At 34.3% G+C, this 16109-nt stretch overlaps 3 protein-coding genes across 11 annotated transcripts; 1 reads left to right on the forward strand and 2 right to left on the reverse strand.

Moving 5' to 3' along the window:
- Positions 1-168: 168 nt before the first annotated feature.
- On the reverse strand, positions 169-1920 carry LOC140960691 (uncharacterized). The gene is made up of 4 exons (XM_073418936.1): positions 1611-1920; positions 1265-1347; positions 1039-1157; positions 169-454 (listed from the first exon to the last, which is right to left on the reverse strand). Exons 1-4 carry the CDS (start codon positions 1888-1890, stop codon positions 367-369), a joined length of 570 nt encoding a protein of 189 aa, XP_073275037.1. The 5' UTR covers positions 1891-1920; the 3' UTR covers positions 169-366.
- A 3849-nt stretch (positions 1921-5769) lies between these two features.
- LOC140961552 (uncharacterized) lies at positions 5770-10611 on the forward strand. Of its 6 annotated transcripts, none has more exons than XM_073420147.1 (8): positions 5770-6337; positions 7352-7468; positions 7956-8099; positions 8433-8549; positions 8618-8704; positions 8804-8905; positions 8994-9095; positions 9399-10611. In XM_073420147.1, exons 1-8 carry the CDS (start codon positions 6320-6322, stop codon positions 10254-10256), a joined length of 1545 nt encoding a protein of 514 aa, XP_073276248.1. In that variant the 5' UTR covers positions 5770-6319; the 3' UTR covers positions 10257-10611. The 6 variants fall into 6 exon arrangements, with proteins under 6 accessions (XP_073276248.1, XP_073276249.1, XP_073276251.1 ...); XM_073420148.1 differs by having other exon boundaries at positions 5770-6334; XM_073420150.1 differs by lacking the exon at positions 8994-9095.
- A 486-nt stretch (positions 10612-11097) lies between these two features.
- On the reverse strand, positions 11098-15600 carry LOC140961655 (rhomboid-like protein 15). 4 transcript variants are annotated; one of them, XM_073420310.1, is made up of 13 exons: positions 15458-15600; positions 14848-15013; positions 13979-14282; positions 13789-13821; positions 13594-13685; positions 13415-13488; positions 13024-13118; positions 12860-12929; positions 12392-12570; positions 11762-11813; positions 11618-11674; positions 11470-11544; positions 11098-11397 (listed from the first exon to the last, which is right to left on the reverse strand). In XM_073420310.1, the coding sequence occupies exons 1-13, from the start codon at positions 15479-15481 to the stop codon at positions 11392-11394; spliced, it is 1227 nt and encodes a 408-aa protein (XP_073276411.1). In that variant the 5' UTR covers positions 15482-15600; the 3' UTR covers positions 11098-11391. The 4 variants fall into 4 exon arrangements, with proteins under 4 accessions (XP_073276411.1, XP_073276412.1, XP_073276410.1 ...); XM_073420311.1 differs by lacking the exon at positions 11098-11397 and having other exon boundaries at positions 11458-11544; positions 12392-12564; XM_073420309.1 differs by lacking the exon at positions 11098-11397 and having other exon boundaries at positions 11458-11544.
- Between the last annotated feature and the right edge of the window lie 509 nt (positions 15601-16109).

Below are 16109 nucleotides of genomic sequence, written 5' to 3' on the forward strand. Positions count from 1 at the left end.
ATGTGTAATAATAAATAACCAAAAAAAACATTTAGAGAAGCTTTTTGTAAAATGTTTATGAATTTTATTTACAAAAGTTGTTCTCCTATGATAATTTTTTATTAACTTTTTTTATTAATTTTAACTTATAGCATGCTCCTCGATTTCGTGTTCTACGACATGCCACGTATCTCACAACAAAAATAAAAAAAGTTGATCCAACAAAATGACGCCGCTTAGCTCGATTTTACAACAAATATGACCCCAGACCATTTACACCGTACATACACAGTACATGATAATCATGTTTGAAAGGAAAAACGATGCAATACAATTATTCTCACAAAAAAGCTATTATGTCTGATAATTGCCGACTCGGTCGATTGTTCATTGTGATTTCTTGGGCGGTTTAACGACGAGCACCGGACACCTTGCGTGGTGGACACAGTAATCGCTCACACTTCCCAACAAAGCCCTAAAACATTTAGGCAAACCATATTATTCAAGTATTAGCTAGCCAGGTCTAGATTATAAGTTCAAAGTAGTAATTTATATTGAGTAGAAGTGGTTACGGTTTCACGGACGGATTTGAAACGGATCGATTCAATCTATATTTGAAATATGTTCGATCGTGTGTATATGCACTTCTTTGTTACAAAGGGATTGGGAAAGAGATCGATATGACAGCACTGAGAGATGAGACTTGTGTATTTTGAGTCAATTTTGATTTAATGCTAAATATAAACTCGTTATTATGTATTTAGCCAATTAACGAAAATGGAAATGGAGACTTACATATTTAACTCAATTTTAATACAAACTATTTATAGTTTCAACATGAAACTGGGGAAATACAATCTATTTATTTGACTTTTTAAATTTTAGATGGGACTAGCTTTAATTTGTTATAAAATTTTTATCTCTTTAAAAAAATTGAAAAGTTCATTTCAGTAATATCTTATGATATATATGAAGAAATGTTTTAAATTAATCATAATTAAAACACGGATTTTAATTTCATTAATGATTAATTACTAGCTAGTACGTATATATACATACCTCTTGATTTGGCCAAGCCCGCGGCTGCCGATAATGAGAAGATGAATGTTCATATCTTCCACAGCCCGACAGATGGTGTCCTTTGGATCACCCTCGAGGATCAGAGTCTTAGCAGTCAACTGCGTGAATCACAAACATATATATTCCACCCGGACCTTTTAGTAATTAAAAGCAACCAAAATCAATTAGAGAAAATTTTCATGGGTAAATTTAATTTGTTACGCACTGATTTCTCCCTGCACATTTCAAATGCACGGGACAGAATCCTTGCAGCATTCTGCTCCTGGGCTTTGCTTGTGGATTCCTCGACTGGATTATGTGTACACGTACTTATTTTAATTAAACAGGTGAATAATTAAAGAAACGATAAAAATGTTTATATCATGCATTCTTGGACAGATGTAACCAAGATGGAGAAGGCAGCTGAATAAGTTTGAGTTCTCAAAACATAATTTTATGTGGTGAAAATCAACTTAATTTTAAGGGATCTAAACATTTTTTCCTTTCTGCTCGATCGATATATCTGCCTGTAAAATGAGTTAATAATGCGGAATATTGAACGAAAAACAAACCATATCCACTGGGGAAGCCATAGCGGGGCATCGGCTGCACCACATGGACTACGGTGACCACCTTGGATTCGTGAGTAGTTGCCGTTCCAGTTGTAGCGTTCAATCCACCAGCGTCTTGCTTCAAAATCTTATCGAGGACCCATTGAAGCGCTTGGAAGCTCTCGTCGCTGTCGTCGATGGCCACCAATATATTCATATTCTTCACCTGTTCCGCCTGTGATGCCGCCATCGCCGTACCCGCCGCATCACGTGCAGCTGCAGCACCATCCGATTCCTCCATCTCCCTAGTTTAGTCTCTGTACGTAGGAAACACTACGTGCTGATCACGAAGTTGTTTAATGTGTATTTATGGTTGCCGCAATGCATGTACAAATTTGCAATACGGACGCGTGGGTTTTTTTTAATTGTTTTTGCATGCAGAAATGGATAGTTGTCAGTGCATGGTGGACAAATGTCGATAAATCTATCGAATTTCTTTAATAAAATGAATAATAAAACTATACAAACATACATATCTAACTATTAATTTACAGATGTTTTCCAAAATTTCAAGTTATATAATTTCTAATTATAATAAATAGAAATTTAATGTTTTAAATATATCGAGTCTGACACCAAAACATTTGTACGTATATAAAAAAAGGAAAATTTTAAAAATATTAGTCAGAAACTTGCTCGGTATAATAATAAATACTTTAGTGACAACACTAAAATAACAAAGAAAGAAACACATGGTAGTATATATAATGGATGTAGAACAAGGAAATCAAATCAATACTAATGTAAAAGAATTTGATTCACCTATTGATGATTATTATAATGATAATATGGTATGATGTTAATTCCGTTGTAAACGAATTGAATAAAGAAGATAGTGTTGATATTATTGAAAAATATTAGCATAAAAAATGAATAGGAATATAATAGTTGTTCTCTTCGAGTGTTGATGATCGATAAGATTTGAAAGGAATATTTTATTCATTTATTATTTTGTTAAATTGATAATATCATTTTAATATTTTGTCTTTCTAGATTATAAGATTGTGCTTGATTTATTTCTAGATTATGAGATTGTGTTTGATTTGTTTCTAGATTATGAGATTGTGTTTGATTTATTTCTAGAGAATAATATCTTGCTTGATTTATCTCTAAATATTATAAGAATTGTTTTTAATATGATTTTTATCTCTAAGATATTTTATATTTGTTAAAAAGAGTTTTATATCTAATAAAATCTTGTTTTCATATTTTGTAGGACTTTTTTATGGAATAACTTTTAGATCAAAGCCATAATATAAAGATGTATAGCCTTACAGCCGTACAAGGGTTTTCCGAGAGAGAAAAGAGGCTTGAGAAAAGGTGTTTTGGATAGAGAAGAGGTGTGGTAGAGAAATTTGGACAAAGAACTTTTCATTGAGAAGAAAATTACAAGAAGTCCAACATATATTTGCTCTACAGTTTTTATGTGATCGGCGATCACTTTTGTAGGAGCTTTTCGTGTGAGCCTTTTAGTGTGACTATTTCGTGAGGTTGGAAGAGAAAACTTTTCACATAGAAAAAAAAATACAAGAGCCGAATATATTTTGATGAGACGTTTTTGTGTGATCGGGTGATCACTTTAAAGCACATGAGAGCTGCTGGAGTTTGTCTCTGAACACACTCATAGTTCAGAGTTGAAGATTTTTATGTTGAAGAATTTGTGTGATTGAGTCTCAGATTTACCGTGTTGCTGATTGGTGTTGCCAACACTCGAAGAACAACATTGACGTAGAGTGTTGGACGAAGAGTGGTTTCATTTGGTTTTAAGCAACACGCTTTTTGTTTCATGCATCTAGTATTTACTTTGAGTGTTTGATGCATGATAATTCCTTGGAGTGTCAGGAATTTAGTTTTGTTAATCTCACTAGTATTGTTTTGGTGTAAACGATTTACATATTTTTCTAGTGATTTTTTTTTCTATGAGGCATCGCACAAGTATTCGTACTTGTGCATAATTTAAACCTGGTGTTTATTTATTAAATTTATATTTGTGTGTTAATAATTAATTTTCGCTGCCGTGTTGTGTGCTGGTGTTGACAACACCGAGAACAACACCAAATTCTGATACACACAATATCTTTATTTCCTGTACAACGTCCCTTACAAGATTGATATAAATATTGGAGACTTCTTAGTTGAAAATTATTCAAATAGAGATAATGTTTTTGTTTCAAAATCTAAATTAATGGGAAAAATGATTATGTCGTTGGAGATTTAATAAAATAAATATCTAAATCATGTGATTAAATCCATATATCACAACACGCCAGGAATTCATGTCGAATTATCAGAAAATATGAATAACAGTAAACACGTACCAGAATCCATTGATTGATCTAGCGTCAGAGTTATGGATCTTCCAAAGCAACAGAGAATCGACCACCTTATTCTTGCCTTTAATGGGAGAAGGAGAGAGATCTAAATTACCTGTGCCGTATGTATTCTGTGTTATCTTCTCTGTGCCTTGGAGACCATAACCTTATATAACATTAGCAGTCTTCAACCCATCAGAGAAAACCTAATTGGGCTGGGTTTCTACACATAAGGTGGATCATACCAATTTATTTAATACTTTAAAAACTCATAATTAATTAGATCACTTTATTGGGTCCTTTATTAGATAGCTTGTTCATGTACAATTAATTAAATTATGTGAACCCACAAAATAATTCCAACAGATGTATCATCCGAGGGACTCGATTTTTTAAGTTCGACTCATCTCAAGTACGACACTGTGTGTGAAAGACTCGTTTGAAAAGACGTTGGTAGAGAAAATAGAATTTTTAATCGTTGATCAAATGATCACCTACTCCAAGTAGCGGAGAGAAGAATCAAAAGTGTTTGGGCTAGCTCCGCCGAAAAATTCTGATGAAAAACATCAAGAAATTCTAATTGAATGCAAAATATCGAAGCCTAAGCCTGCTTATTATATATCGGAAGCTCTAAAAGCCGATATGCAACACAAAGTTTCATACTATCGTTAGGCCACTGGTCATCGCCACCACATTTCGATCTGAGCTATGAGCATAACATGGTGTACCAAGCAAGAAGTTGGGGAGAACAGCAAATTTCGAGTTTCAATTATCATTTCTATTGTTGTTGTTATTATGATCGTTATTTAATTAATAGGCAAGTGAGTCCATCCATAATTACAATGAAAAGTATTTTTTTTAAATGTAAAACACAATAATTTTCATAAGTCCGGTCGGACCGGAGATCTGTTTTACAAAATTGATTTGTGAAACCGTCTGCTAGAAGTTTTTTGTTAATTAATTTAAGTTATGTTTGAATTAATGGATTTGATTTTAAGAGAATGATTTTACATAATATTCATCTTGAAGGTATTTAAAATTCACGTTAAATACTTTTAAAATTATATATATTAAGTATTCGGTTCAGTGATATTCATTGTAATAAAATGAACAAAAGAATCCCGATTTTCATTTAATTAGTAAATTTATAATCTACTCATGTCCAATTATATCATTTCTCAAATTCTTTAAATAATCAAAATGTTTTCTCTTACTCCCCATGACTGAATAATGTCTAGAAGTAGTTAGTATTAAAAAAAAAAAAAAAACTATCTTTAAAATATAAATCGTAAGGACATGTTTTATAGGAAAAAATGATATGAGAATGAAATGAACATTCTATCCATTTTGGGTTATAATGATCATCCATACTTTCAATTCTTACCCTTATTACAAAATTTTTACCTTATTTAATTGACAAAAACTTGCGTGAGACGGTTTCACGGGTCGTATTTTGTGAGACAGATCTCTTATTTGGGTCATCCATGAAAAAGTATTACTTTTTATGCTAAGAATATTACTTTTTATTGTGAATAACGGTAGGATTGACTCGTCTCACAGATGAAGATTCGTGAAACCGTCTCACAAGAGACCTACTCTATTTAATTTAGTTAGTTAAATCTATATTTTTGACAAAACTAATTTAAATCTATTTATTCATCATAAATACAAATATCATTTTATTTTCATCTTTATTTTATTTTGAAATTGATTTTATTTATGTATTATTCCATTTATTTATATCAATGTTGTCTTTATATTCTAAAATTTTATATGACTGAAACGTGTCCACGTGAATAAAACCGATGGTAGTAAACTATGCATAATTACCGCTTTGCTGAGTGTGATTCTATCCGGTTCCCTACCACTGCTCGATCGATTTTTACCCCAAGAAATTGCTACGTGGTGCTTGGGTATCCATTTTTGAATGCGAGAATCTCGATGCGTCCAGCAAGGATTGCAGCAGTTCAGAGCTTTTCAGTCTGCTTCGAATGATTACCCGCACGTTTTCCGAATTTATGGTAGATACTTCGGAATAGAACCGGAAAAAGAGCCTAAAGGAGTGTTGGAAGTTTTGAGTACTCGTGACGGTATGAGGGAATAGATTCATATCTCAGTATAGGCGGGTGAGAAGAAGAGAAGCGGATCAAGGGTCATTTTATGCTACACGGATGGCTACTCCCGATGCTTTTTAAACGAGATGTTCGCGTGAACATTTCAAAACAACAAATATTTTAATACCGATCAAGAAAAGATTAGGTCTTTTGTTGCGGTGAATTTGAGAGATTATTATTTCAATTCAAGGCTTTCTTATTTTTTGGGGAAACGAGGGGGAGTCAACTTCAGTAGCAGAGAAAGATGAATGCATCTACAGTGGTATTTCTCCTCATTCTACACCATTGCTTGCACTCACACCGTCATACGCGCACAGACTGATAGGATTTTTTTCTCGCGTATTTGGCGAATCAGCTCGCCGCTGAATTTTTTTTTATGTTTTATGTATGATTCTGTGAAAAAACAAGCTGTAATAAAGTCATCATTATGTAAAGTTGTATGCGTGTTCAAAAAGCAGACGAAACAATTCCATAGGCTCGTTAGTTTTTTGCAATCTAAATTAAGTTGCACTCATTTATGGCCGAATAAATGGGGGCAGTTCTATGATATGTCGATGTTTATTTTAAAAATTAAGAAAAAATGGGGGTAGTTCTATATTTGCACTTGCACAGAATAAGCCGATACTTCAATTATGGAGAGTTTAGATACAGACCGTCAAAATGGCATCAAGTTTTATTTTTTTACCGTCATTGAACTAATGACTATCCTTGATACTTCATAAATTTATGATCCATATGCGGGCAAGCATCTCATATTTATTTTGTTAATTGTAGAGTTCGGCCATAAAGGTTACAAAAATGTATCATCAATCACATATGCTTGTCTTGTCTGTTGAAATTTTCTGAATATCAGATATTTTGGAACTGTTTATAATTTTTAATAAGGTGAAATAATAGTATAAAGTAGCACATGTTGGTCGTGAACAAAAACTTTTTGCGATAAGACACTAATTACTGTGTCCATCTTCTAAAATGTTTTCAAAAACTGTGTTTGGGGATATGATCTGACTGTTTCTCATGTTAATGCTATACTATAGTTTACCTGCTGTAGAATAATGAAGAGGGAGATATTATAGAAAAGACAAGTACAGTTTCGAAAAAAATACTGTTGGTTGAAACCGAACTCAATGTCAGAAGGGAAAACCAGTGTAAAACAAGTTCCTGGTAGTTGTAGCTGCGAGATACTTAAATTTTTTTGTGGTACTTGACTTCTATTTATTGTATCCAGATATGCCTGCTCTTTCAATACCACTAACTTAATTTCTTAATTACCCAGCGAGCTGCGAGGCACTTCAATCTCCCAAATCGCAAGAAGAGGCAAAAGTTTAAAAAGAAGTGGAAACCGTGCTATATTTGTGCCGACTGGGGCCACAGGGGGAATTTCTGCCCACGGGTATGCTCAACACACATCATGAGTTTATTTTGTTCAACTTGATTTAGGGGTCTTGTTGCATGACTTTCTATATGCTCGAGATTCGTTTCACTCATACTTGAGTAGACTTGAAATAGCAAGATAACTTCGAATTTGAAGCACTATAATGGGAAAACTTATTTAGCGACCAGATTTCTATCATTCAAATTGGGGTTCAAGGTAGTCCATTCCCTTGTGAGCTGCTTGCAAGATATGAGTCAATCTCAATTATATATATGTCAACTACTCGATATCGAGTCATACTTATTCATGATGCTATTTTATACTAACATATCCTACGTTTTAGAGTTGCCTATAATGATAACTAATTCGTAAAAACATACTTGATACACATGTGTGTCATGTTTTGAGTACAGTGTTATTCAAGCTCGAGTCCATGTGTGCAACTTTAATCCAAACCCATAAAGAAGCCTTGTCAACGCCATTTGCTGTTTGTCTTCACGATCAGGTTAATACATGCTCTGTTTGCTCTAAGAAAGAGAGCAAGAATAATGTAGAAGAGGACCATACTTCCTTATTCTGCTTAAAATGCGGAGGCACCGGCCATGGCATGTTCTCATGTACCAATGACTATGATCCAGAAGATCTCAAGGTATGTTAAGTCTAATGCCCGATACCTTTTTTATCCTTTGTTTAATACGCGAACCAATATTTGTAGCATCCATGTTTCAACAATTATCAAGTTCGTGATCTATTCTCTGCCCTATATCTTACAAATAGCATATTATGCCATAAATTTGATGTGATATTGGATTTCAGTTGAGAAATCTAAACGGATTATACTCTTTCAATTATGTAATGTTCCCTCTCGTGCTCAAGTAAATGAGACCTATTCATTTAGTGTAACTGATAATATCATCTTATCAACTGTCTTTTAAAGAATTTTATTTTAAATGCAAGAAAATATATGCTCTCTTATGGACAGGGTATTCAGTGTTATATTTGCATGGATTTTGGTCATCTCTGTTGTTATGAAAATAGCACCGGAGGACTTAGCGAAGCTTCATGTTACAACTGTGGGCAGTCCGGTCACCGTGGTTTTGTGAGTTTCAACTCTTTGTTTCCCAAATACTAATTTGAAACCGGACTAATATATGCACAATTTTGTAGGAGTGCACAAAAATTAATGCGGTTTCAAAAGAGCTTCAACAAGTATCAATATGCTTTAAATGCCAAAAAGGAGTCCACTCTTCTCAAGTATGTATTCAATAATATCTCCCCATAAATTTTCCTTTTTAGTTTTTTTCCCTTCATCATCTAATCCAATGCATATTTGATGAATTTGAACCTTTACAGATTTGGGATTTGGATAATAAATCGACTTCAGCAAAAACTATTACGTTGGGAAAAGGTGAAGTGTTGGATAAATCTACGAAGGAAAACTCTAGAAAAACTCAAGTATGTATTTAGTAATGTTCAAAGTTTTGCTTCTTAGTTCCTGTTCTCATAATCCAAATGCTTATCTGATGAGTTTGAACCTTCACAGACTGGGGAGTTGGATAATAAGTTGACTTCGACAGAAACTACTACATTGGAAAAAGATGTAGTGCCTAGTAAAACGATTAAACGAAAATGTCGAGAAGCTCAAGTATGTATTTAGTAATATCTCAATATAACTAAAAATTTTGCATCTTAATTCCTTTTTCTCATCATCCAAATGCATGTCTGATGAGTTTGAACACTCAGCAGATTGCGGAATTAGATAATAAATCGACATCAGCAGAAACTACTTTGTTGGGAAATGATGCAGTGCTGAATAAATTTGTTAAAAAAATGTCCCCAAAGACTCAAGTATATGCTTAGTAATATCTCAACATATCCAAAATTTTGCTTCTTAGAACCTTTTCTCTTTATCAAAATACGTGTCTGATTAGTTTGTGAACCTTCACAGGCTGGGGAAAAAGTTAATAAGTCAACTTCAGCTGAAACTAGCGCGGCGAGAAAAAATGCAGTTCCAGATAAATCCATTGAGGGAAAGTCCCGAAAAACTCTAAGAAGAGAGAGGAGATGGAAGAGGAAACCAGTAATGCCTACATATAATGTAGTCCAGAGTTTGCCAACCGTGTCAATGATAGGAAATACCATACCAAGACACGGGCAATACTATGGAAATCCGGGATCAAACGTCCGGTTATCACCACCCGCAGCTGCTGCAAGAACCTGTCTTGTTAACTCTCCAGCAGTTAACCAGTCCTCATATGGAAGACCAGGATTGAACGTCTGGTTATCACCACCCGCAGCTGCTGCAAGAAACTGTCTTCTTAACTCTCCAGCTCTTAACCAGTCCTCTTATGGAAGACCTGGTTTGAACGTCTGGTTGCCGCCACCTGCAGCTGCTGCAAGAAACTATCTTGAAATTTCGCCAGCAGTTAACCAGTCTTCTTATCAAACTGGTTTCCATTTTTACCACTACAATACAAACTACAGAGAAGCGACTCAAGCTCCTCCAAATTCTTTCCGACCTTACAGTGATCGCCCCCATGAAATATTTCACCAGGGAACTCAAATCCCTGGAACACCTCAAAACAGGATTCAACATCCCCATCAAAATTTCACTCACCAGATAAGAACTCATGTTCCTCAAAACACTTTTGACAGTCGTATGGGAATTTCTCAACAACCTGAGCTCCCTCACCATGTTTCTAATCATCATCATATTAGTGCTTTTGTTCCTCACCAAAAGCTTCAGCATCAGCTGCCAAGTCATCGAACATTGATGGCTCCTCCTGGCTGGAAGCCTTCCTCCTAAGGCGTATAAAGATAATGAGGCAAAACCAAAGGAAGAAAAATTCTCTAGCAAGAGGAAGATGGCTTGGCAACGGAGCCATGAAGGATGGCTATTTCTTACTCAGCCATGCATCTTACTCAAAATAAGTAGGTAGAATGGACTTCATGGAAATTGCAGTCGTACTTAATCTATTACTTTCGTTTTTTGTATCATGCATAGTTACATACTGATGTGTTTGTTAACAGGGTTTAAATCCCCGCACTGTATCGCCTGCAATTCCTTTAATCAAGCGTCCGTTGGTATGGCGCAAGAATTTAGCAATGCCATGAATTTGTTATTCAGTTCTTATAGTTGAAATATATATATTTTTATCTTATTTTCCTGAAATCTTGAATTCTTTGACGAACGAACAGCAGGAATTCATGTTGTTTAGTTTAATTAATAAAAAGGAACGTAAAAGAATGTACGGGTAATCTATAAAATTTCTTTCATAATTATATTCCGATCATGGAATTATCTGGTTTTGGCAAGCTATATTTATATATTTTTTCGATGTTTCTTGATTTTTTTCCAAAAAAATAATTTCAAGAGGTGAGCAAAGGATACGTAAATTTAGTTATATTCTTTATAGATTGTTGCTATTGTAGCCATTGGACACAGCCATACGACTTTTGGGAATAAATTATTATTATTATTATTATTATTGTTATTATTATTATTATTATTATTATTATTTATTTATTTATTTATTTATTTATTTTTAGATACATGGTTATAACTTTTGTCTGCTTTATTTTCTCCGTACCTCAAATCACATTCACCAGTACCAATTCTGATCATCCAATGAGATCGCACAATCTGGTAGTCATAAATCCACCGCATTCAATTCGACATTTAACATAAATCCATGGCACCATATTGATAACTCTGCCAAGGTAGAAAGTACATGGATATTTTTTATCGACTAAAAAGGTGTCTACAACAAAATCCGATGCAAATAAGGGAAATAATAAACCAAGTATTTTTTGTCAGTATCTAAAACTAAATACAATCATGGACAAGTTTCTTCAGGCAGATAACAACATAGAGGTCAGAAATTCACCACCAGTGTAAGGACATTATATGCAACGAGTCGAGCCTTCTTAGTTCTTACCATCTATCCCTGCTCGTTATCATACATTAAATTAAATCAGGCCAAAATTTGAGTAGAGAAAAGTAATATTCATATGAGTACCTGTTGGCTCATGAGAATTTCGACTGCAACATTCAGATCGCCATCAGCTGCCGCTAAAGCTACTTCTACTTGTGTCTGAAACAATTCAAAGCAGTTGTTTCAGAGTTTGTAACTTAGGATGCTAATCTTAGTGAAATGGAAGCATTACCCTTTCGAATCCCATTGCAACAAGTTTTTGAACTTCCATGTCTGATGGGGCAGAGCTCTGCATGGATGAATAGGACAATCAGATATCCAAAATATCGTGTCAATAGAAGATGGGAAGATGTAATTCTTATAAGTTGTCAAAAACCTGATTGGTTTGAATTCGGGTTGGTTCCACCGTACCATTTTGAGTTGGAAGCCTGAAATACCAGAAGGGAAATAGGATTCAGTCTTGTTTAAAGAATTGAGTGATTGGGAATCATTACAAAACGTGAGAATTACTTGAATTCAGACACAGATGCCTAACCATCAATATAGAAGCAAATAAAGAATGAAAACACGCCAGCTACAGTAAGTTTCAATTTTTTTTATCATCTAGATAGAGAATCGACTTTTTTTTTCCAACATTGGTGAAGATGGTATCTTAAGCATTGCCCAAAGTGACATTTAATCCTTGTAAATATCAATCGTTCCTATCGAGAACCCTGACAAGTGACAATTGCAGGATTCCATGAAAGCCAAATACTCCATTATTGATCCTTTGCATCTACCTAACACCCATATGTAAATTCTTTCTGAGAAATCCTATAGAAGCAAGCACTTCAGAAATCATTCTCAAATAAGACTCACTCGCCTTAGTGAATGTGAAATCCTTTCAGTTCATTTGACTAAATAAGCTTTGAATAGCAGGGGAAATCTTCATCAAGCATCAAATCCTTAAAAAACTTTCAAAAACAAGAAAAAAAGAGCATATAAATTTTATGAAACTTCTTAGCACCTTCCATCCGATTTCTGCTGTTCTCCCCCAATTGTCGTGGATATCTGACGACTGTTATCATCTAGAAGTCTTGCTTGTAAGCTAGAATTTGAATTTGCAACAGAGGCTGCTTGATTAAGGCCAGAACCAAGCGCCCTTCCTCTCCCGGGAAATCTATCACTATCTTGAGAAGTCTGCATCTAGAAATTCATATACTAGCAAACCTTATTCTGCTGCACTTGATTTTCATGATTCAAAATACTTATTTTATGGCTACTGACAAAATATTAACTGTTGACAGAGAAGCAAATATCCTCAAGTTTTTCCTCATTTTGCATGAATGCGGCATGATATGAACATATGGTGTAGTAAATAAAAAATTTGAAGGGCATATGCGTACCTCAATGCCAGAGAATAAAATTTTTCTTACCATTCTGCACACTTGAAAACTGTTCTCAGTAATCTATTCACGTTTGTTTGAAGTCATACCTGAGTAGAAGGTACTCTTTGTGGCATCCAGGAAGACAAATTCGTCCAGAGATTTCCAGAAAGCATATCACTTTAAAAGGAAAAACAAAGTCAAACGGTATTTTCACCTGAGATCCAAAACAAACGGAGAGATTTATTTCAGGAAAAAAAGAAAACACATGTACCTTGATGTTGTATTTTGACCTGAATGTGTGGGAATGTAACCTGAGGTATTACCACCAGAGCAGACTATGAATTTAGGTCTCCTAACACAAGTTGACTGCAAAAAATTAAGAAAGAAAGTTCAGCTTTATTTAAATAGATCCATGTATGATCTCACAACAAATAAAAACAAGGTAGAAAAGGTACTGTTGAAAGGCACAACAGAAATGAAACATAATGTTGGGCAAAAAAAAAAAAGAAATGTAACACAATCCAGTAACAGAAGATATGCATTCAACCAGAAAACGCGTTCTTTACAGCTATTAAATTGCGGTAAAAGAAGCAGAACACCTCTTTTAAGTATTGATTCAAATAGTTAGTTTTCAGGAACATAAAAAGCTTCATGATACTCACAAGCCATGAGGAGGATTCAATGCCAGCATAGAAGGATGTCCCAGGAATCAACATGTTGAACAACCCAAAAGTATCTGAAGCCAGAAAAAGATATCAGGAACACAAACAAAACTTTATTATAAAATAAAATTACGAGGAAACATAATGGATTGCAGGTAAAAGGAAGCTGGATAACATACATGCATATCCAGATAGAATACCACATAAGTGTCCAAGTAGCGAGACATTTGTCATAAGAAGTTGAAATACCACTAACAGGATCCATACATACCTGATTTAATTTTCCAAATGAAAATTGTCACACAAAGATATTATCAGGTGTATCCCATCTGAAAAAAAATCAAGTAAATCTTCTAGAGATAAATGTAACTCACCATTTTGCAGGCACATTGAAAAGTCCAAATACACTGCAGATAGAGGAAATATTTCCGTATGAGCTTTTAGAATATGATGTCTATTAATATTTGATCATTCAACTTAATTTAATCTTGAATAACAAGACAAACGAGGCAGGAGCAACTTGTAGGAAATTATAATAATCAGACATTAATTAAGAAGTCAGACCTTCGGGATTGAACTCCACTGAGGCTTGTCTCGATCACAATCATGGAGAATAGTATTCCTGAGAATCCTATGGCACACTCGTTCATGAGAGAAGGAAAAAGATGGAAAGGGTTATACGTCCCGACAAGAGCTATTAGAAGATGAAGTATGGCATTGCTTGTAGCCAGAAGAATGATTACATACAGCATACGTATGGATCCCATAATTCTTTCCAGTTCAGAACCCATAGGGACCAGCGCCAACATATTGAATAGGACGTGCAGAAGAGAACCATGAAAAATAATAGCAGTGTATATCCTGAAAACTGCAAAAAGGAACCAAAAGGTGAAAACAAAGGCACCGTGAAAAAAACTTCACACGGTTATGTCAAAAAGTCTCTCACATTGAAAGAACAGTGCACGATATAACCAAACTTAGGGCCTCAACTTGTAAGATGTTAGGAAAAGGGCATCCTCGTGCTAAAGAATTAAAGTTACCCCCAAGGTTATTTAACACTCAGTTATTTACAATCCAAATTTATATCAATTTTGGCAATACCTTATATTCTGCATGTTGTCAGCTAGTTACCGAAATTACAGAAGCATTAAAGGAAAGCAATGCTATCTACCAGATTCCATATTTATCTTTGTTAAAATGTGAGAACTCATTGATCTTAGAGGTCACGGATCCATAATGATAACAAATACAATTTCTCATCGAATAAGATGAAATTTATACAACATGTTGTAAAAAACTCCCCTTTGAATTAACTCACTCCAAATCAGCTCAACTGTTTCTCCTAAATAATGTATGGACTATGGAGAATAAACAAAAAGGGAATCTAGAAAAGCAGTGTGCTAGTGTCCAGTTCAATGAAAAGCAGATATTACCTTGAAAGTGAGATATAACAGCAGAAGGCGAGAAGCATACTTCCGCAAAGGAATCATATCCCACCAAAAGACAAACCAAGTAAATGACTCCACAAATAATCACAATTGCTGATGTGAGAAAAGGAATGTTTTCCCACCATTGATTCACTCTAGTTGAAAGCCCCGCCTACACAATTTACTAAAAAATTCGAAAATGCCAAACAGAACGCATGGAACAAAGTGCAGAAACTTCATACTAGCAAAGACTTTCATAAATTGAACCGGTAAAATAAACCAATGATCGTCAATATTGATCGATGAACACGACCTAAAAGGAATATAGAGGATACGAAAATAATTGTACAAGTTTAGCCAAAAAGGAAAATAAAATAAAATCCTGGCACATACACAACAAATTTAGGCTGAAAAATAGAATGCTTTGAAAATTCCCCTCATTATCCTCTATAATCAGGAAGAAATTCCGAAATTTAAGACACGATCCAAGTTGACTAAACTCGAAATCAATTTCAGTTGAACACAACCAACTACAAACCCTATAGTTGATTAGTAAAAAATAAACTCTGAAAAAGTAAATTCCAAGCAAATGCTGTCGAGGGAAGAGAATTCGCACCTCAGAAACAATGTTAGGTCTCATTACGCAGACAAATCTTCAAGATTTCTTGATTCGAACGTTTTCTTAGACGGCTTCGATTCCAATCGAAACTTGAGAAAGTCGGGAAAAAAAAAAAATTTAAACTCGGGTCGGGTTTTTTGGTTACTTTAAGTGGGCCGTAAAATTGGAATGGGCTACGAAGTGGATAAACCCATACCAAAACAGAGGTCTCGGTTCTTTGTAAAAAAATTCATGGAAATATTATGTTAAAAAAAACATAAAGTAATTTTCTTTTTATGAAATTGGTGCAAAATTTTTTCGGTAATTAAATTTCAGAAATACTTTGAAAACTATGTGCAAAATATTTGGAAACGTTGTGAGTTCTAAGCCGTAAATCAATAACTTAATGAAGATTTTGTTCCGAAATATTCTATTTCGAATAAAGACATATATGTAAGCACACAACTATACGTTAAACGTCTCGCATTGACTAGATCAAGTCATTTGAAGTTATATATACGTACTTGAACAATCTTCTCATTTGAGCTAGATTTTGAACTTAAATTAGGCCCAAATGTGTTAACTGTCTATTACACATCTGCATAATTAAATTGGTACAAATTTTTATTATAAATTGCAAAAATTCTATATTGTAAAATGACAAAATAAG

The sequence above is a fragment of the Primulina huaijiensis genome, chromosome 16 (assembly GCF_012295235.1).
Source record: "Primulina huaijiensis isolate GDHJ02 chromosome 16, ASM1229523v2, whole genome shotgun sequence".
NCBI classification, from domain to species: domain Eukaryota; kingdom Viridiplantae; phylum Streptophyta; class Magnoliopsida; order Lamiales; family Gesneriaceae; genus Primulina; species Primulina huaijiensis.